This window comes from Myiozetetes cayanensis, unplaced genomic scaffold (genome assembly GCF_022539395.1).
Source record: "Myiozetetes cayanensis isolate MyiCay16 unplaced genomic scaffold, myiCay2020 scf5-8, whole genome shotgun sequence".
In the NCBI taxonomy this organism is placed as follows: Eukaryota; Metazoa; Chordata; class Aves; order Passeriformes; family Tyrannidae; genus Myiozetetes; species Myiozetetes cayanensis.
This window is the reverse complement of record NW_026087742.1, coordinates 25349694-25365722: the sequence shown is the minus strand read 5'-3', so window position 1 is coordinate 25365722 and position 16029 is coordinate 25349694. Positions and strand designations below refer to the sequence as shown.

The window sequence follows — 16029 nt, the reverse complement described above, 5'->3', positions numbered from 1 at the left end:
TGTTTAATTCTTAGAGTACCTGTATGAGTCAGATCTCTTGGTACAAATATTAAAAAAACTAGGTTAGAAGAGGTTTTACTTTCTTTATGGTATATGGTTATGACTCAGTGCCTCTACGTAGAGTGTAGGATGCTCTAACCGCTTTCCCTAGGCTTTATTTTTGTTTACCAAGAGCTCTGTTCTGTTCGTTTCTCTGAAATAGTTTTTTGCGTTGTCTTATTTTCTTTAGGTCACCCCAGTGTATGAGGAGTGGACCACAATTGATTGGTACCAGTTTTTCTGCTTATGGGAGAAGCTTCCTGCCTCAATGAAACGTGTGGCTGAGCTGGTGGGGATTGAAGAAGGCTTTCTGGCTCGTTCTGTAAGGGGCAAAATCATAGCTAAAACAGAGAAACAGCACAGACAAATGGCCATCCACAAAAGGTAGCCACAGAATGGGGTGTCAGCGTGCAAGTACTAGAGGCTATAACATTTGTGATGGACAGGCTCTGTGTCTGTTTTCAGGAACTGGCTCTCTTTCTGAGTGAGTTGATAGCTCAGAGAACCTGGACCTGGTTTTCTCTGGTCTGAGAACATTGCTGGTACAAGATGTTTGTGCTGTTGTTTTTGGAAGCCATCTTCTCTGTTTCTTTTGTGTGCTTTTCTGTCCTATGCTATCATGGTGCATTTTACCATGTACAGTAATGTGCCCTGGATGACAATTTTATTTCTACATGTGCATCTTCAACAGGTTTTTCACCAGTCTTGCCCTTCTGGATTTAATCAGCGAGGTTCCCTTAAAGGATATGACCAAGAAATATGGCTGTAGTCGTGGCCAGCTTCAATCCTTGCAGCAGTCTGCTGCCACTTATGCAGGTGAGTTGTCTGGGCAAAATACCTGAGGAGTCTTAGGCTAGTCTGTTTTTTTGTTTCCTTCCAGGTATGAGGCTAAGATAGCCACAGTGTAGTACTAATAACAGTCTTGTAAAACCTCTTATGGATTTATAGCTTAACCTGTGGTTGCCCCTGCTTTGAGATGGAACCACAGAGTGTGCTGTGGGAAGGGGCTCAGCTGAGTGGAATCAAGCAGTGCTGTAGCATACTGAGGGAAATCTGTGGAAATCATCTGTGTACTGTGTAGTTTGTTCAATGCTAAGTATATAAATAGTTAAAGGTCTGTTCTAAACCTTTGCTTTATCAGGAAAGAGAAGCTTTCAGCACTGGGTAAAGGTTGGGGCCTCTAAGATGAACATGGCTTTCTTCTGGTTGCAAAATTAATCGGCCCGAAAATGTAAGGTTATAGTTTTCAAAACGGAGTAAATAGTTTCTGGGTCATTTATCACCAGATCACAAGAGGTCAGATAGCTGCCACCTTTAACTTAACATCCTTAATTAGGCTGTGTAGGAGTAGAAGTAACAGCCCACCATGTCACTGGGATATTTTTTTTCTGTTGCCTAACAGTATGCCTTCCATTACTCTATAAGTGGGTTTTCAATTTGTAAGACTGTTTTAGCTCAACTTGCGAAACCCTATGTGTGGGTTGCAGCATGAGTCAAAGCCCCAAAATGAAAAGGTCACGCCAACTGATGCACAGTAGTTTAAATTAATTCTGGTAGTATAAATAACTTTTTGTTGTAGCAGTTTCATAATTCTCTCTTCCCAGTCTTAATAATTTTCACAAAAATAATTTGGGAAGTAACATGAACTGTTGACATAACATATAGTTAAGAGACATGATAAAAGTTGTATTCTGTAATCACTATAAAAATAGTCAGGGATGCTATGTCTTTCAGTTATTTTCATATTCTGTTGATGCAGTCTGTGAGTAAGCAACTGTCTTTTCCCTGCTTTTTTCCTTCTTTTTTCCCCATGCTCTGGGGACTGCAGTTGTGACCTTTATTATAGGCTTTGCTATCTCCTGTGATGCTCTCAGTAACTGAAGTTATGTAATCCACGGTTTGCTCTTACAGACATCAGTGCTGGCCTTCCTCAAAGATCTGTAGCTTCTCTTAGTGCCTCTCATCACTGCTTTTTCTCCTGCCTTTTTTTCAGTGTGGTTGTTTCATAGGACTCCTGTTCCAGGATGTATATGTATTTCACACTTTCAAGATTAGCATCTTTGAAAAACCAGTATCATTCAAAATTTTTACCTCACTGATAAACTAGTTCTGCAAGATCAGCTCCTAGTCATAGTTGTAATAAACATGATTTAGTTTCTGTAAGTAATGGAAAGGTGGGAAATGTAAAGTGAGTACCAATTCAGACTAGGGGATGGGGAGTGAATCCAGCTTAGTAGAACTGGAGCTGGAGTTAAGACACTGATGTAACTTTTGTGTTCCAGGAATGATAACAGTTTTCTGTAATCGACTGGGCTGGCACAACATGGAGCTGTTGCTCTCTCAGTTCCAGAGCCGCCTCACTTTTGGGGTTCATAGGGAGCTTTGTGACCTGGTACGAGTGTCTCTGCTGAATGCACAGCGTGCCAGGACACTTTACAACGCTGGCTTTGTCACCGTGGCTGATCTTGCTAAAGCCAGTCCTGATGATGTGGCAACTGCTCTGAAGAATTCAGTGCCATTCAAAAGGTGAGAAATCAGTAAGTCCAGAAGTCAAGTAAAGGAGTTTGTAAACTGAAGGATTACAGGAAGAAACCTGTAATAAAATATGACGACCTTTAGGACTTCGTGCCAAATGCTAGTTAGAATTAGCTTGTAGGTTTCTGTGACTGATCACAGTCATTCTATGATTATTTTGAAATTAATAGAAACATCTTTTATTTGCAGCTTAAGTTTTTGAGACCTAAATTTTCTTCTTATTCCTCTTTTCAATGCACTACTTAGTCCTGGGTGAATTGTTAATTCTTTCTGGGGAGCTTTTGCTGCCTCTAAAAAGCAGCTGCACCATATGATCAAAGTAGTTGATGATTTATTACTGATTATCTTTTGAGATGCTCTTGTGATTTTCATGTTTGTGTAGTGACAAGCTTCCTTGATCAAGTACCTATGGGACTCTGCCATAGTAATTGTCTGGTTTATGCTCTTAAAGTTTCATTTCTTTGGAAAACAGTGCTTGGAGGAGGATTGATTGAGACCTACCTTTTGCCCTAGCAGAGCGCTGTGTCTTCTAGGGTATATGTTTGGACACAGAAACCTGGCAATGCTTCTGGGATATGTAGCTAGTAGTATCTTTCATTGACATCCATTCACATATAGAAAACTTAAATAGTTACTTCCAATTAAGTTATTTCCCATTAAGTGCATTATATTTTAGATAGAGTACTTCCGTGAAGGAAGTTGTGAAGCCATTGAAATGGGAGCAGAACAGAATAGTGCCATCTGCTTGTGTTGTTTGTTATTTTTTGCATGTTTACATCTGTCTGATACCTTTCCCGTAGCGTTCGTAGGGCTGTGGATGAAGATGAAGAATCGGCAGAGGAGCGTCGGACTGTGCGCAGCATCTGGATGGCTGGAATGAAAGGCTTAACTGAAAGAGAAGCAGCTTCCGTCATTGTGGAGGAAGCCAGGAGACTTCTGAAGGAGGATTTGGCACTGATGGGAGTGCAGTGGAACCCAGAGTCTTTTTTGGAGACTGATACATCCTCTATGATCAGCAGTGAGTCAGAACTGGAAGACAGACTGCATAGGTCAGATGGAGAGGAGTCTGCTGAGTCTTCAAGGATGTTAAACAAAAAAGGGTGCAGAGTTCAGCATTGTAATGGCCTTGGTTTGCAGACTGGAAACTTATCAAATATTAAAAAGGGGTATAAAAGGCGGCTAAGTAGTAGCACAGAAAATTCCAGGTGTGAGAATGAAGTCCCAGGCAAGAAACAGGCTCGAGCAGAGGAAGGCGAGGGTGATATTGTATGCAGTGCTAAAAGTCGGCCAAATACATGCACAGGTATTGAAAACAGGGAAGGAATTTCTCTGATCAAAACCAAGACAGATTCCAGGACAGCCATCCCAGAGCACCTTACTGAACAAGGAAAAACACCAACATTGAGAACAAAGTCTTCAGCCTCTAGATTGATTAAAAGTGCAGATATGCATTTAAACTGGACTAGGAACAAAAATACCTCTTCAAAACTGCAGAGATCAGTTCTTGAAGATTCAAATGTACTTAGCATAGACATACAAAATCCGCCTGCTTTCCACCCCACCATCTCTACAGACAATTTTTTTTCATACCGAGATAATAAGGACTTTATGGAAACAGATTCTGTAACTCGTAAAGTCTCAAATTCTGTACAGATGGACGTGAGGAAAGATAAAATGGAAGGATTATTTACAGAGCCCACCACCAGTAATGAAGTCATGCCTAAGGGGAGAGCACGTTTGCAGGCACCTGTTATGTTACAGGGTACTCCACACACCAGTGTGGAGATACATAATACTGTAGGAAGGCGAGTCATACCCGGTAGTGCTGGTACACAGAGAAATGAAAATACTGATTATAAGCAGAATAAAATTAATAAAACTCAAACAGCTGTGAGCTGTGCTGAGGCGAGGACAGATAGGCAGAAGATGGCTTTAGACATAGATCATGGTAATGTAAATACTAGCTGCTCTGGAAGTGGACATGTCCATTGTGACAGCAGGATACAGAAGCCTGTGCATTTTTGTCCTACTGAGGATAAAATCTGCAATACTGAGATTCAGAATGGTGGCAAACATGGGAGTGAAAAGCCCAATGGAATATTACAAGCTGGAACATTACAGAAAGACAACAGTCATCCCAAGGTTTTTCTGAAAGAGTTTCCAGTAAAATCCAGAGGTGTTTGCAATGCAGATGATGTTCAGAATGGTCCAGCCTCTGATCTGTTTTCTGACTCTAGAGACTTTGAAGACAGCTTCCAGTTGGATACTCAAACTGAGATGATAATAAAACAGGAGAGAGCAGCTGGAATCACAGGACAGCAGGGAATAGAAGGTTCAGAGCTGGCAGCAATACCACAGCAGGAAATCTCCAAAAACCTAAGCAGTTTATGGACTAAGAATGCTACTGATGAAAGGGTGGCTGCAACAGTTAGGAAACTGAGCTTATCAAGTCTTATCACAACAAATAACATTACCAAAAACACAACTCAGCACTGCAGTAATAAAGTTTTGGAGTCTGGAGGCCTTAATTTACAGCCCATAGTGAAGGAAATAGAATCTGCACCCTGCCTTAAAGAAAGCGATTTCTCAGTGACTGACTCACAGCTACACAGTTTTCTACAAGATTACCAGACCCAAAATTCAGTGAAAGGGGAGAGTGTGTCTAAAGACCTTAATAAAGCAACCTCCCATTTTGGAGGGGAACACATTGTACAAGTAGAATGCCACCCTGTCCCCGAAACAAGCCTAAATATGAGTGATAGCTTGCTATTTGATGATAGCTTCAGTAATGTCACTGACCTTTCAGCTGTTCACATCATGGAAGCTGACAGAAAGGACCCTGTTGAGAAGCAAGAGGCTTTGCTTCCTCCAGATGGTCTTTTGCAGAATCTAAGACCTGTTCAGAATAAATTTGATGTCAGTAGCAATCAGCAAGAACACGAGAATCCTGCACAGTGTAACAATGTGTCTCTAGCATCCTCTGATACAATAGCTGAAGCTTTAGGTCATGGAAACTCTCCATCTTTTCTGAAAGATCTTCCTTCTACATTTCAGGGTCAGTCAGGATTAATAAACCCAGTGACTTATAACAATGACCCCAGACAGAAGGATTTAGTAGGAGATCAAGGTGAAAAGCTGCAGAGAAGCCAGCAAACTTTAGATAAGAAACCCCATCCAGTGGTATGGACTGACTGCTCGTTTGAACTAAGCCCAGGATTGCAGGATGTGTTAGACAAATGGCCTAGTCCCTCAAGCATTGAACCAGTTTCAGTAAGTTCCAGTTTGAAAGGAAAGTTAGTTTCTCCTATTGTTAATCAAGAACCACATCCAGCTTTTGAATCTGACTGTTGTAAGCCAGAGCCTTTGCCCTCTTACCAGGATTTAAAAAGCTCTTTCAAGGTTAAAGAAAACAAAATAGAAAACTTGCATCTTCAGAAAACAAATGGCATAACACTTCAGCTCAAGGGAAGCAACAGAACATCCTGTCCTCCATCAGATAATAATAATGTGTTTATTCCTCCAACACCCCCCAAAGAGCTTTTCCCAAAGAATTCCTTTTCTCTTTCTGTGAAGTCTGCAAGAAAGAGGCAAGTCACCTGCAAGAATGAAGGTCAGGTGGTTCAGGCACAGCGGAATAGGGAGGGCAATGCAGAGCAGCAGGTAAAAACACTCCAGATCAGTACTGAGAGTCTAGACCCAAGTGAGACTGATGAGATAAAAGATGATTCTGCTATAGACCAAGGCTTTTCACTGCAGCTATCTCAGGATGTTTCTCCCTTGAGTGCTGAAAGTTTCACTATTATTGATGTAGCAAGCAACAAAGAACTTTTCCAGACTTTCGTTGCAGAATGGAAGGAAAAGAGCAGATTCTCCATCTCAGTGGCATGCGAAAGAACAAAATGTCTTTTGTCTCCCAAATCAACGATTGGTGGCAAATTCAAAAAAGGTCAGTTCCCCGTTCCAGTGCATTATTTTGTGAACAGTAGGGTGGCAGGAGTAGAGAAGGAAAGGGTTTGCAAAAGGGGAGGAAAATTACTGATATTGCAGAATCACATGGTGTTTGGCATTTGAAGGGTCCTCTGGAGATCATCTAGTTTAACCCCCTTTCTAAAGCAGGTTCACCTAGAGCATGTTACATAGGATTGTGTCCAGGCAGCTTTTGAATATCTCTAGGAAAGGAGACTCCACAATCTCTATGGGCAATCTGTTCCAGTGTTCTGTCATCCTCAAAGTAAAAAAAAAGCCTATTGGCTTTTCCTCATGTTCAGGTGGAACCACTCATATAGCATCCCTTCCAAATTCTGGCCTTTCCTAGCAACCTCTTCAAGAGTTGAGACAGAAATATATTCTCTACTTCCACCCTGAAAAACATTTCACATTTGTCAAAAATATATTTTGATAGTTAAGGAATGTTGTTGTTATGGCAATATGACAGCAAAGAATCTAACTGCTTAATCTTGTCATTTTAAAGGAAGAGTATGTTTATAAAGCAGCAGCAAACTGCAACATATCAGTACTTCTGGGGAAAAAAAATGAAGCAATATTGCAACAATCCAGAGACTGATCTGAATTTCACTTATGCTTATATTGAACCAAGTTTACATTTTACAAACTTGAAAATACTTAACCTTGGTTCAGAAGCAATCACAGAAGTAACACTTGCTCAGTGGAGCCCATCTGTAATATTTACTGTTAAATGTCGTATTCATTTTAAAATATACAGAAACTTGTTTATGACATGGAAAGATACACATGATAAAAGGACTGCACAGCCATTTCAATATAAGATACACTATGAGATGTTAATATTCAGATGCTCTCACATACCAACAAGCGGCTAATACTTCTTTACCATCTCCCGAGACCTATCAAGGAAATGCTTGACGTCAGTTCTCCGTGCTATACTAACACTCCGCTCCTTTGCGTTACTAAGATTAACAATATTCATTTTTAGGTTCAACTGTATGTATTTACATTCCCAGGATCCCAATTCTTCTGTATTTATGAATACCATTTTATAGTTGTAACTTAAAATTATTTCTTCAGTGAGTTCTCCTCAGCAGATGCAAGTTAAAGATGATGGATTTCCCATCCAAGGCTGTGAAGACATCTTGGTAGTTGGACTGGCAGTGTGCTGGGGTGGAAAAGATGCCTACTATATCTCTTTGCAGCAGATACAAGACCAGACTGGTAAGTGAGTAGGCAGGCTGTGCTTGATTACATGACACTGCATTTCTAGAAAGTACCTTCAGCAGGTAGGTTCTTGGAAGTGTTGTGAGTGCCCAGAACCCAGCCCAGTGCTGTGATGGAGTAATTTAGCTGTCATAAGTGTTTAAACACCATTGAACATGTTGCTGTGGATGTACCTATACTGCTACATAATAAGGCCAGGTAATTGGCTCAGACACTGGACTGTGAGCATGCATGTGGCTAAAATGTTAGCTTACTCCTATGTTCTCTTTATCTTACTTGCTTTTCTCTTTCAGTCTCTTCTGATTTTTTGCTCTCCAGAACAAATCTGACACTTGAATGCTGAACATAGCCCTTTGCTAAGTGGCCTCGTGATTAGGGTTTGATTCCTGGCTATCCTTTGTTTGTTAATACAGACACAGTGTGTTGCTTTTGGGAGCCTCGTCTGGTTTGATAAAATATGTAATACTGGTATAGATATAGTGTTATTTGTTCATTCAGTAGTTTTTGTGCTTTAGGTGATTGCACACAAGATTTTCTCTTGCCTTTCTTATCACACAGTGGGTAAAAAGATGATTTTTGCTTGTGTTTCCTACCTTAGAAATCAGTATGAGTTTGGCACCACCACCTTTGGACAAAAGCCTGTCTGTAACAGAGAGACTATATCATCTGCAGCTGTATCTGCAGAAGAAGCCCGAGCAGAAGCGGTCACTTATCATGTATGACTTCATTCAGCACTACAAAACTCTGCTGATGGCTTGCGGCGTCTCCTTGGAAGGAAGTTTTGAGGACCCAAAGGTTTGCAGGATTAAGAAATTTAGCTTGGCTAAAACTACTACTAGCTTAGACACACCAGTGGAAAGATAGGAGTACCTTCTGGTACTTTCCTTCTGTTATTTATGTTTGAATATGCACAGCTGTCAGAGGGTTTAGTGAAATTTTCTTCCAGTGGGAAATCTTGATCAGTACTTAGAGGACACTTGCTTTGCTATTTGGGTTGATGGTACCTGCAAGAGAAACAAAGGAACAGTGAGAGATTAACACATTATTCTTTTATACCTTGCTTGGGTGGGGAAGATGAAGATAAATTTCTCCCCTGCCTCAGTGAATAGGGCTTAACTCTTACTTTGTTCCATGAGAATCCTGAGACTGAAACGTCAGAAGTACTTCTGGTCAGATTATGGCTTTTTAGAACAGGAGACTTGGTAAGCAGAAGATGTACATGCCATGTGTATGGACCACCTTGCTACCACTATTTTCTCAAAAGAAAACAAAGTTTACATGTACTTTCAAAAGGTTTGGGAACTATTTGTAACTCAAATGAAACACTAGATTGAGGTAAAAGCACCTTTTTGTCCATCTTAGGAAAAACTCAAGATGCAGGGAAATTTCTGTTGGTTTTTAAAGTTTTGCATCACACACAGAGTGACTGATGGCAATATTCAACTCTGCAGGTAGGTTGCTAACATGTTCAACGCAAGGACAAACATAGATTTTTTTCATACTGAGACATAGTTTTAGGATAAAATTAAAGAACAGTAAAAGTAACATCTTTCCCTGCACTGTTCCGTGTATTAATTGAAGTCATACTCATGTTTGGTCATTTTAGTGATGCAATGAATATATACATACACACACACCCCCTCCCTAACCCTATATATGTAATATACATATGATTTTTACCTTGTGTTCGAATGGCAGAGACAGTGCAGAACCCTGTATTTTATCCTATTTTGACACAAGAAATTGAAATATAGCTGTAAGTGAAATTGCTTTGAAGACAGTTAGAGGTATGAGGCTTACCAGGAATAAAATATGCCATGCAGAATTCTTGGCACTAGTGCTGATGTGCAAAAAATAGGAGAGCTCAGCTTGGCTCATGTTCTAGATCAATAGCAAGTTCTGATTTTACAAAGTCATTTTTCAGATTAAGCATGTTTTGATCCTGATTTTCATATTTATTCACTTTGTGTTAGGTTTTAATAGACAAAACATCCGAGGACAACACTTCAAGATGTGTTTCATTGACAGAGGATAAGGTTTTCAAATGTGCAGAAATAACTTTGAGTGAGAATGAAGCTTTTCAGTGACTTATGCCCTCTTGAAGGTTTTCTTTGAAATCATGTAACTTTTAACTGCAGTTTGCCTGCTAAATCAAGAAAAATTATCTTCCCTATAACCTTGCATTAATCCCCAGCTAAATATTTGTCTTGCATTATGACTGAAATGGAATAAAAAGTCTCATGGAGGTCTTCCTTTTTAAGGTTGCATGTTGGCTGCTTGATTCTGGCTCTAAGGAACGTACACTTCACAACATGGTGACTAACTTTCTTCCCAACGAGCTGCCTCTACTGGAAGCAGTAGGCACTGGCCAGGGGTGCAGAGCCTGGGGCTTAGTGCCAGCAGAGATCATTCTGGGAGGTACAGAGCAGCAATAGAGTCTGTGCTTGTCTTCAGTGTCATGGACCAACTCCATGGTGAACTACGGAAGGAAAATCTGACAGGTAAGGAGAGGTCCTCCACTTGGGGACAAAGATGGAGGGTAAAGGTAGCTGTGCTACCATTGGCTGAATGATCAGTGTAGAAGAGAGGAAATTCGGAAGTTCTTACTAAGTGTATTCTGTGTCAAAATGTTCATTTGTTAAAAGAGGGAACTTCCCTTGGAAGTATATCTGTTTGGTAAAAAACATATCAAATTAAAATATAATTTTTATATCCCAAATATCCACCAGTTCCACTGATAAAGGCAACAGCAGAGTCTATTCTAAGTCTCTAAATCAATTAGGTCTCTAATAATAATAATAATAATGGCCAGTCTTCGCGAGCGAAGATCCGGGGAAGGTCTTTCCACCTTCCAGCCTGCGCATTGGATTTTTTAGGTGAGACACAGCGTGCGCGGAACTGAGCCCACCCTTTAATCCTAAGGTTCATCTGCCGGGGCCAAGCGAGCTTGGACGGTGGCAGCGAGGTCCTTAGGACGTAGGTGGGTTGCCTTTAAGGGCTAACGAGCCCCACCTGCCCGGGAGTGGCCCTGACCGGGAATCGAACCCGGGTCTTGGCGGTGATAGCGCCGCGCCTTTACCACTAGACCACCAGGGGCTCCAATTAGGTCTCTACCTTCCAGGTGAGTACCCTGACTATTCTGAGAGGACTTGTGGGTCTGTTTGTGGTTTCTCGTGAACATTTTCAAAAGTTTTTGCATTTCCTTGTCAGAAGCAATTCCTAAAATCCTCAGATGTGTTCTAAAGGAGATTTCTTGCTCTTTGACCTTCCCATATAGGATTGTTTGCCATGTATGTGTTATGTCCATGAAACTCTTGTGATCCCATAATGAATGATCCAGTATGTTTGCACTAATAATTGCTGAGTGCTTGTTGCTGTTTATAAACTCAGATGTGTTCTAAAGGAGATTTCTTGCTCTTTGACCTTCCCATATAGGATTGTTTGCCATGTATGTGTTATGTCCATGAAACTCTTGTGATCCCATAATGAATGATCCAGTATGTTTGCACTAATAATTGCTGAGTGCTTGTTGCTGTTTATAAACAAACCATCAAAAAAAAACCCAGACCAAAAGCACATACCTATAGGTGGTCATCAATTGTTTCCCCTTAAATGTATCCAATACCTAAGATTAAGTATTAGTTTCACTGAAGTATTTTACTGCAAGCTTACCACATCATGTATGATTGTTACAACTAAACCTTAAAACCTTTTTAAAAAATGTAGATGGTGGAATGAAAGTGTATCAAGTTAGGCAGCCTTACATTAAACATCTCTGTGGTTGATTTACAAAGAGATGTGTATTTCTTGGAACAAAAAGTGACAGAAGCTGTTTTCTTAAATACTTCTGTGATAAGAATATGAAATATTCCAGGAACAAAAGTATTCAAATGAAATCTATAGTAAAAGATTTCAGTGCATCACAACATTCAGTATTTTAAAAACTGAGGGTTCTCCTTTTTTTTTTTTTAAATGAAACTGTTGATCTGCAGTTGATCTGCTTTATAAAAGTTTTTCTTGGGTTTGTACTTATTACAGATGTATTTTCTAAAGTGGAGATGCCCACCCACTATTGCTTAGCTCTGCTGGAGCTGAATGGCATTGGTTTTAGCACGACAGCATACGAAGCCCAGAAACAGGTCATGCAAGCTAAACTGTGCGAGATCGAGACCAAGGCGTATCAGCTGGCAGGACACAGCTTCTCCTTGACCAGCCCTGACGACATCGCAGAGGTACGTGAGGTGTAAGGGGGAGAGCTTTCTCAGAAGTTACCCTCGAGGGGCATTGGCTAAAACTAATGAAAAACCAGAAACTTCTTGGGCAGACTGCATAAGAAGAAAAGACAAAACGCAAACTCAACTCTGCTCAGAGATTTGCCTTTTGGAGGCTTGCTGCCTGCAAGAGGCTGTGTCTCTCCTGCTTGTTACTGATCATTCTGGTTTCTGCCAGCTTTAGCAGAGGTAAGGAAAGTAGAAGTGGAAAGAAAAAACAAGTGGAAATAAGCATGTGGTTTGTGTAGGACCTTGGTTTCTCATGCCACATGAGATGATCTGCCAATTAAATGGCTTTTGGAATATTTTGGATGAGTGGCTCAGGACTGGAGAAGCTTTTTTGTAATACCAGTGTTCTGCACATCAGGTATGATGTGATGTCATGTAGTCTTGACTCTTAATAATAGTTGTACTCACTGAGTTGTATTGGTGCCCTTGTCCCTGTACAGCATGAAAGAGGAGGAAAGACTGCTTTAAGAGTTTTGAATCAACTATTATTTGCTTTTAGGAACCTGTATGGAACTGAATTTTTTTTTAAAGTCTAAGGAACAGATTTCTTTGTAAATGAGCAATACTTTTATTCCTGAAGAATTTCACTTTATATTTTTTAATATATGTTACATGTAGTCATTGGAATAGATTATAATTGCTTTGCATGCTTTTTTCCCCCATTTTTTTTTCTGTGTACTAATTTCCTTGCTGAGGGGCTTTACCTTATATGGAAGTAATCAAAATTTGCAAGCAGCCATCAGTAAAAGAAGTTCCACAGAAATATTCTTCCCTTGTTGCAAATGTAGAAGTCTTGCTCAGTAACAGTAGTCTAAGTTAGAACTCCTGAAATAATGCTTGACTTCAGTTTCACTCTTCTCCATGGAAAAGGGGAAGTTTTTTCTGAAATGCTGTTCTCTGAACTACAGAAGGTGGAAGTTTCTCATGTGGAGATTTGTTCTGAATCATGGGAAGTATCTTGTATAGGTTAGTAGAACTTTACCCTTCTAGTTTTGTGTCAGTAAAATTTCTGTGCTACATAAATGTGTGAGAGAAGCTTCCTATTCCCTTCTGCCAGCAGTGAAATGAAATACAATAGCTGCTAAGTAGTGTATGATGCTACATAGAAACCTAGAGTGAAAAATGAAGAGCTGTGTTTTCTGTCATCAAGTGAGTGTATACTTAATTTTCCAGTTTTTGGCAATTTGTTAGAAAAACTAATATTCTAGCTATTCTACAATATATTTTATATTCTCCCTCTATGCCATTTATGTTTCTCTTAAGCCTGCTCCCTGCTAACGCTTCTTTTTTTTCACCATTGCTCTTCCCACTTTTAGTCATCTTAACATTGTGTTTTATTACAGTTGACTGTCAGCAGTAACCTCACTTATTGGATGGAGTTAATTACCTTTTCTAAAAACATACCTCTGAACTCAAACTTATAGTGTTCAGAAAATGAGATTTTAAATTGCATTTTGTAGTTAATTAAAATGAGGAGGAATGACTTTGATAGCAAGGATCTTTAATCAGCTTTTTAATTACCTGAAGCATTTGTACTATCCTTTGGTTGGAACAAGCTGTTTAAATGCTCAGTTGCTTTTTGTTCTCTCCTGGGAGTAGCATGCAGAAACTGATTTGAAATGCTGGTCTCTTGCAGGTGTTGTTCCTGGAGCTGAAGTTGCCACAAAATGGAGATGTGAAGGTTCAAGGGAACAAGAAAACTCTGGGTTACACCAGAAGAGCAACTGCTAAAGGAAACAGGATTAGATTAAGCAAGCAGTTGAGTACAACCAAGGTACAGTAAAGTCTGGTTCTAATCTGAAAATAAATTTTAACTGTCTCTTGCTTCTCCAGTTACTACTGGAAATTCAAACTGGGTTCTGCCTTGTCTGTTAGCAGAGTTAGTAACTCCTCCTCTCCTAAAGCTTGAGTGTAGTGAGGACATGACTATAAATGGCAAGCTTCAATAAGGGTAAATCAGGCAGAATCTGATTTCCCAAATAACATGTGAGACCAAAATAGTACAATAATTTGTAAAGCCAAGAGAAGAAGAATTTTTTGACATCAGCTTGAAAGGTACTTAAATACCATGTCGATGAAATACCATATTTTCCCTGCCTGCTACTATCGGTTCTGTATTTTGTGCTTCAGAGAATTTGTCTTCAGAATGGCTAATCTGATGGTTTATCAAATTTAGTAGATCAGATGCTTGTATATATGTGAAGGCTATTGACATCCTTGCCAGTTGATAAATATTGTGGGCCTGCATTAATACCTACAGCTGCAGGCTAATGGGTGCTCTTGCCAAGACAAGTGAAATTAACAGATATATATGTTCCCTGTGTTCAGGACTCATTAATCTGTGTTGTTTTCTTAGTTTCTCCTTGTTCAGTGTAGTCTGGGCTTGGAACACAAGTATTGATTTCTGAAACTCAAGTGGCAGTGAAGATGTTGAGTGCAGTGGTGGTGGCAGAGAGGGAGCAAGAAGCAAAGGGAAGACTTCCTCCTTCTGTGATGTGGAGGGATGAGGCTGCAGCTGCCTGCTGCATACAAAAAATGTTATTTCCAGAAGTGTTTGCATGCCACTGTCTTTTGAAATTCTTGTTAATCCCTTCATATTTCTGATTAAGCTGAAAGGATTTGATTGCTAGTGATCAGCTTTTTATTTAAAGGAGCATGGTCAAAGGCTTCATTTTCTGTTCCTAGTGTACAGATAGGAGAGAGCAGGGATTAAAATATGCAAGAAGATGGAGGAGAAGCATTAACATTGGACAAGAGGAGACAACATAGGGGACCTATGGCAAGTGATGCTTTGTTTGATCATTTCAGGTGGTTTATTGCTTGGTGCAGATTAAGAGTAATGATGAGGGTGCAGAAATACAAAGAGAATGATTGTCTTCTCATGTGTAATAAAACGAGCTTTGTAGGTGTAGGTGGTATAAAGGGAGAGGATATCTATGTAATATTAAGGCAGTGACACTGGAAGCTCAGGTGAGTGAAGGAGTCACTTTTTCCTGCAGAACTGCAAAACCTTTATAAATAAAGCTTAAAAGGCAGTTGATTAGTTGTGCCCTTTTCTCCCCACAAGGATGTTTTGGAGAAATTAAAGACACTTCACCCATTGCCAGGGCTGATATTGGAATGGAGGAGGATCAACAATGCCATTACTAAGGTGGTGTTTCCGCTACAGAGGGAAAAGCAGTTGAATTCTGCACTGGGAATGGAAAGGATATATCCAGTTGCACAGACTCATACAGCTACAGGTGAGGAAATCTGTGCAAAATCCTCACTTCTTACCGTTGTTTTTTTTTCTTTTTGTGTGTGTGGGCAGCTTTTCTGTGGGGAAAAGATAGGAAATCAACACTGTACTCTGCTTCAACCAAATGAAAATACTGAAATACCTATTTGTTCCTAAAAGTCTAGTTGTGTTTAAAATAGCTTTTGTATTCCCTGAGCAGTATTATTCATTTATTGCACATATTATCAGGTAAATCTCTGACCTCGGCACAGGTTCTGGATTTGGAAGTTTCTTATTAGTGATACAGAAATGGGGAACCACCTCAAGCCCATTAAACCCAAATTATTTTTTCTTTACTTTCAGTTTTCTCAGTGACCCTGTTCTGTCCTGCCCTTCTGCCCCTTCTATTTTGGAGATGCAGAGAGTGTGCAGCTGTGTTAAGTTAGAGAAACTCCTTTTGGACCCTTACTTAGTTCTGCCTTGTGTTCCTTCTCAGGTCGAATAACCTTCATAGAGCCAAATATCCAGAATGTGCCAAGAGATTTTGAGATTGAAATGCCAACTGTGGTTGAAGAAAGCCCACCCTCCCAAGCCCGTGGAAATGTTAATTCTCATGGTGTTTTAGGGGGCAGGTAGGAGGATCTTGGCAAAGCTTCTTTTTAATCTTCTAATCCTAATGTGATCAGGTTGTCAAATTTCTCTTTCCTGAATTCACCTGTGGCTGCTTCATGTCAGTGTGACTTGTTATTCAATGTTTCTCTTACA

General features: G+C 40.0%; 1 protein-coding gene across 1 annotated transcript in view; it reads left to right on the top strand.

Annotated features, from left to right (window-relative positions):
• Positions 1-16029, top strand: part of POLQ (DNA polymerase theta) — a 49586-nt gene that overhangs the window by 20542 nt on the left and 13015 nt on the right. The window contains 12 exon segments of the mRNA XM_050333879.1: positions 230-423; positions 731-855; positions 2322-2565; positions 3375-6520; positions 7621-7764; positions 8366-8562; positions 10029-10140; positions 10143-10268; positions 11806-11999; positions 13684-13821; positions 15115-15289; positions 15761-15896. Coding sequence (XP_050189836.1) covers positions 230-423; positions 731-855; positions 2322-2565; positions 3375-6520; positions 7621-7764; positions 8366-8562; positions 10029-10140; positions 10143-10268; positions 11806-11999; positions 13684-13821; positions 15115-15289; positions 15761-15896 — 4931 coding nt within the window.